The sequence below is a fragment of the Myotis brandtii genome, unplaced genomic scaffold (genome assembly GCF_000412655.1).
Source record: "Myotis brandtii unplaced genomic scaffold, ASM41265v1 scaffold741, whole genome shotgun sequence".
Taxonomy (NCBI): domain Eukaryota; kingdom Metazoa; phylum Chordata; class Mammalia; order Chiroptera; family Vespertilionidae; genus Myotis; species Myotis brandtii.
The window spans coordinates 304400-309328 of record NW_005370950.1 but is presented as its reverse complement, the minus strand read 5'-3'; the positions used below and the strand labels follow the sequence as shown (position 1 = coordinate 309328).

The window sequence follows — 4929 nt, the reverse complement described above, 5'->3', positions numbered from 1 at the left end:
GCTAAGGATGTCCGACTGCAGTTTAGGCCTGCTCCCCGCTGGCAAGTGGACATCCCCCGAGGGCTGCCGGGCTGCCAGAGGGATGTCTGATTGCCATCTTAGGCCCAATCCCCCGGGGAGCAGGCCTAAGCCAGTAGGTGGTCATCCCCCGAGGGGTCCCAGACTGCGAGAGGGCACAGGCCGGGCTGAGGGACCCCCCCACCCCCGAGTGCACAAATTTTTGTGCACCGGGCCTCTAGTCCTATATAATAAGAGGCTAATATGCAAATCGACCAAACAGCGGAACGACCAGTCGCTATGACACACACTGACCATCAGGGGGCAGATGCTCAATGCAGGAGCTGCCCCATGGTGATCTGTGCGCTCCCACAGGGGGAGCACTGCTCAGCCAGAAGCCCTGAGCCAGGCTCACGGCTGGTGAGCCCAGCCACGGTGGCGGGAGCCTCTCCCTCCTCTGCGGCAGTGCTAAGGATGTCTGAATGCCGGCTTAGGACATCCCCTGAGGGCTCCCGGACTGGGAGAGGGCACAGGCTGGGCTGAGGGACTCTCCCCAAGTACACAAATTTCATGAACCGGGCCTCTAGTAGTTTATAAGGATTTGTTGGTATGATTATGTGTTTAGTGTCTGTCTCTCCTAAGAAGTTCCATGAAGGCAGCAACTGTGTCTGCTTTGCTCAACAATGTATCCTAGCACCGTACCTGGTACATAATAGTGTTCAATAAACATTTATTGTTGGAACAAATAAATGACTAAGAAAAAGAGCATTTTGGGCAATAAGCATACACATGAAAGAAAATAGAGGGAGAGATCTGAGTGTGTGGTATTTTATAATTTAGATGATACTGTGAACAGGTAAATTACATGTATTTTCTATAGTGGCTCCCTAGGAGGGAAGGAGATAAAGGAGGAGAAGGGGAGAGAAGAAAAGAGACTAACTGAATAGTATTTGTTATCACTGAGAAGGAAGGCCAGAGGCAGAGTGAGCTCTGGATAGTTGGGAAAACACTAGATTCCCAGTTGAAAGAGTATTATACCCTGGAAGGCAAGAAAACTTCATCCCCCAAGCATGAATCAATCCAATGACCTGCCTTCTCAGCTCTTCTACCAGGGCTACTAAGCTGTTGCACATGCAGTCGCAGTGACACTACCACAAATTCAAGCTTATAGTTAACTACTTCTTCTATTTCTGTGATTTCAAGTCTTTTGTGGTAAATCCCTCTACTCTATTACATGCTTGCTTGCTCTTAGAAGATGACCTTGCCTCCTACTTAACTGAGAAGATAAAGTAAAAAATTCCTCAATTTATCTTCTCCCTCTAAATTACTGTCATTGTATTATTCCTATCTTAACCCTTTTCTTCTAGTTTTGGGGCAGGTGATCCCTCTAAATTAGTGTCACTGTATTATTCCTACCTTAACCTCTTTTCTTGTAGTCTTGGGGCAAATTGCAAGTCCCTTGTCTAAAGCAAATCCATCTTTATTTGTTCTCAGAACCTCAACTACTCAAAGATAGCCCCCTATCAACTAGTCCCGATTATCAGTTTTAGTCTCTCCCAATTGGTTCTTTCACTTTTTTAAGTTTCTTCCATATTTTAAAAACAAACAAACAAACAAATCTACATCCCTTGATCCTTGATTACTGCCTCTTGACTTCTTGTATCTTGCCTTTTTTCAAGAAGAGCCTAACAGCTTCTACCACTACCTTATCTAGTATTCACTGTCTATTGGACAGCATTCTGCTCTTTTACTAAGCAACTCTACTTAGATATCCCCTCAATCCCTTCAAATTCAAACAACACAAACTGAGTTTCACCATTTTCTACCTGACCCTGTTTTTCAGCCTATATTCCCTGACTTAATCACTAGTACTACCATTTATTCTTTTGCCCAAGCAAGAAACCTGAGAATTAACCTTGATTATCCTCTCCCGCCCTTCCACATCAAATTTGTTACTAAGTAAGCCCTATACATTCTACTGTACTTCCTTATTTGTTTTTCTAATTTGTCCCCTTCTCTCAATCTCTATTGCTATTGTCTTTAGTTCAAGCCTGAGTTATTATAACAACCTAATTTATTTTCCTATTTCTAGTCATGCTCCCCGCAAAATCCACTTTGAGACTTGCTAGAGTGATCTCCCTCTTCCAATGGCCACCCTCTTTCAATGGCTTCTCAAAACTTTCAGGTTAAATTCCAAATTCTTTACAAGTCATGTGAGGACCTTCAGGATCTGATCTGATTCCTGCCTACCTTTCATCTTATCTCTTAATGTTCACTTCTTATCCGTTAAATCTCCAATGCCCCCCCCCCATCTTAAATGTGACAACCATATTAATAGGAATTATTAACATGGTAATAATTCCCCAACAAATATGCTTAACCAGTATGTTTAAATTTCTGATAAAGGAGAAGCTGAGAAACAGAAGCAGCTCTATCATTCCATTCACATTCTTCTAATTTTTCTCATCAAATTGCAAGTCCCTTATACCTGTTGCTTCAGATGATTAAGTTCAGCTGTCCGGGGATCAATATTAACAATGGGTTTGTTCTTGATTTTTCTTGCTCTGTCAGCATAGCGAAGGGTATTTAATGTTTCTTCTAGATTGGAGTCAGCAGGACTCACACAGGCTATCATAAGAGTGTGGCTATTACCTCCTAAAGAATCTGAAAAGGAACAATGGAAGGAAATGAAATCAAACAAGTAAAATGCAAGCAAAGCTGTCTATATGGGCTGGAGACTTCAAAATCAGAGCTTAACAACAAAGAAATGAGTATCTACCCATTTCCTATTTGTGACAATATAAAAAACACAAAGATTTTTGGTGTATAAAATAATAATAGCTTAAAATCCTATTGGATGTGTCCTCATTCTTAAGAGTCTGTGATTTCAGCAGTTAATCATGTTAAAACAACTGGGGCCTGGCCTAAGTAAGTCAGGAGCCACTATAGAGATTAAACATTCCTAGGATGCTCCCACTAGGTAGATTTTAACTCTTCAGGGAATTCTGCTTATCAGCACTAATAAAGAAACAGTAACCAAATTCATTTTCAGATACAAAGTATAAGTACAGTTGGCATTCTGCACACTTCTTGGCTCTCAAACCATATATGAAGACATCTTTCCATTATCTTACAAGTCTGCTTGCCAACAGGTCTCTCTCCTATTTATCAATTAGACAGCTCTGTATGTGATAGTCCAAAAATCTGGCTTTTTACCTGTTCCATTTCTGCTTTCTCAACACTATCATAATTACTCTCTCTTATTTTTAGAGGCACTTTGTGCTTACCTTGAAGCAATCGCGTCAACTTGGAATCTCTATAGGGCACAAAGCCACCCTTTTTGTCATCTCCAAGAGCACTGATCACATTCCCCAAGCATAGGAGGCCTCGGTTAATATTAATACCTAATAGCAGGAAACAAAATTTAAATTGCTTGGTAAAGCATCAAGCTTATTACTTACATTTATCCTAAGAAAGGTAAAAGAAATAAAGACCCTATAGAAATATTCACTCATCAATTTTAAGGAAACTTCTCAATCCTGTTCACTTTTCTTAGAGTGCCTCCTTAAATAAAATTCAAAGGACAAAGGTCCAAATATTAGATATACACAATTGAGTCTGTTGCCACTTCTCATCCTTTTCCATGGAAACAAAGCAGACAGGCAGATAACTACCACTATGTCAACAACCATTTGCATAGTTACTTTCTATATCCATTATCACACATAATCCTTAAATTAATTCCCTGAAATTAGATGAACAGCTATTTTTTATCATCTTATCATTACTAAAGTGCCTACAGAGGGATGATAATGATGAAAAGAGTGATAATTTATATAGTGTTTACTATAAGCCAGACACTGTTTTAGGTACTTCATTAGGGGTGGGCAAAAGTAGGTTTACAGTTGTTTGTATGAAAAATAGTACAATAATTAATAAATAATAATACAAGAATAAATTGTTTCATGTAGTCACAACTGAAAACCTACTTTGGCCACCCCTGTACATAACTCATCTAATCCTCACAACAGTCCTATAAAGTATTTAAACAATATGATTACTCATGTATTGACAGATATGAGAGTTGAGGCACAAACAGGTTAGGTAACTTGTCTTAAGGTCACAGACTCAGATTTCAAATGTAGGCAGTCTGGCACAAAAGTCCATGGTCTTAATCTCTGTGCTCTATGGAAATGAGCTATGTTGCTCACTTAAAGGCACCAGGTACCTTGGAAAGAGGAGAGACTTGAAGTAAACAAGAAATAATTGATAGAAAATGTATATAAAAAACTGTTTCTCTCACATCCATGTTTCTCTCTCTCCCTCTCACTCCCTCCCTCCCTCCCTCCCTCCTTTCCAATTTCTCTAAAAATCAATGGAAAAAATATCCTCGCGTTACGGTTAACAAATAAACAGAATTTAATAAAAGAACTCTTGAACTCTGAAGTTTCTCCTCTAGAGCCACACAACTACTGTTTCCCCATTCTCAATCATTCCCAGTCTACTTAATGGTATAGTCTTCCCAAATTCCATCCATTAAGTGTTGGTATTTTCTTGGGACTAAGCTCTGTTCTTACTATATATACTCATTCATTCCTAGAATTCCAATAAATACATAATATTAATGATTTCCTAAATCCATACCTCCAAGCCTGACCTTTTTCCTGTGGTCCAAAGCTATATTTTGGCTGCCTACTGAATAACGTCCAGTGGGCTGTGCCCATGTAAGATTCCATAAAACCATTGAACAAAACAGAATTCACTTTCAGTGCAAATATATTTCACTTTCAGTACTATTCCTTTCCACCGTCTCACCATCTAACCAGTCACCCAACAAACAGCAAACCTGAGACATCCTGGACACTTCCTTTTTTCCTCACTCCACACATCTGGGGTTTTCACTGAACACTTAGTGAATCTGTACAATGCTCT

The 4929-nt window shown here is 39.8% G+C and overlaps 1 protein-coding gene across 1 annotated transcript in view; it reads right to left on the bottom strand.

Moving 5' to 3' along the window:
• LOC102240208 (chromosome-associated kinesin KIF4A) overlaps positions 1 to 3714 on the bottom strand; it is a 99141-nt gene extending 95427 nt beyond the window's left edge. Inside the window, exons 1-3 of the mRNA XM_014530502.1 lie at positions 3702 to 3714; positions 3285 to 3401; positions 2486 to 2661 (exon numbers count right to left, since the gene is read on the bottom strand). Of these exons, the coding sequence (XP_014385988.1) occupies positions 2486 to 2661; positions 3285 to 3401; positions 3702 to 3714 (306 nt within the window). The remainder of the gene's footprint in view (positions 1 to 2485; positions 2662 to 3284; positions 3402 to 3701) is intronic.
• Between the last annotated feature and the right edge of the window lie 1215 nt (positions 3715 to 4929).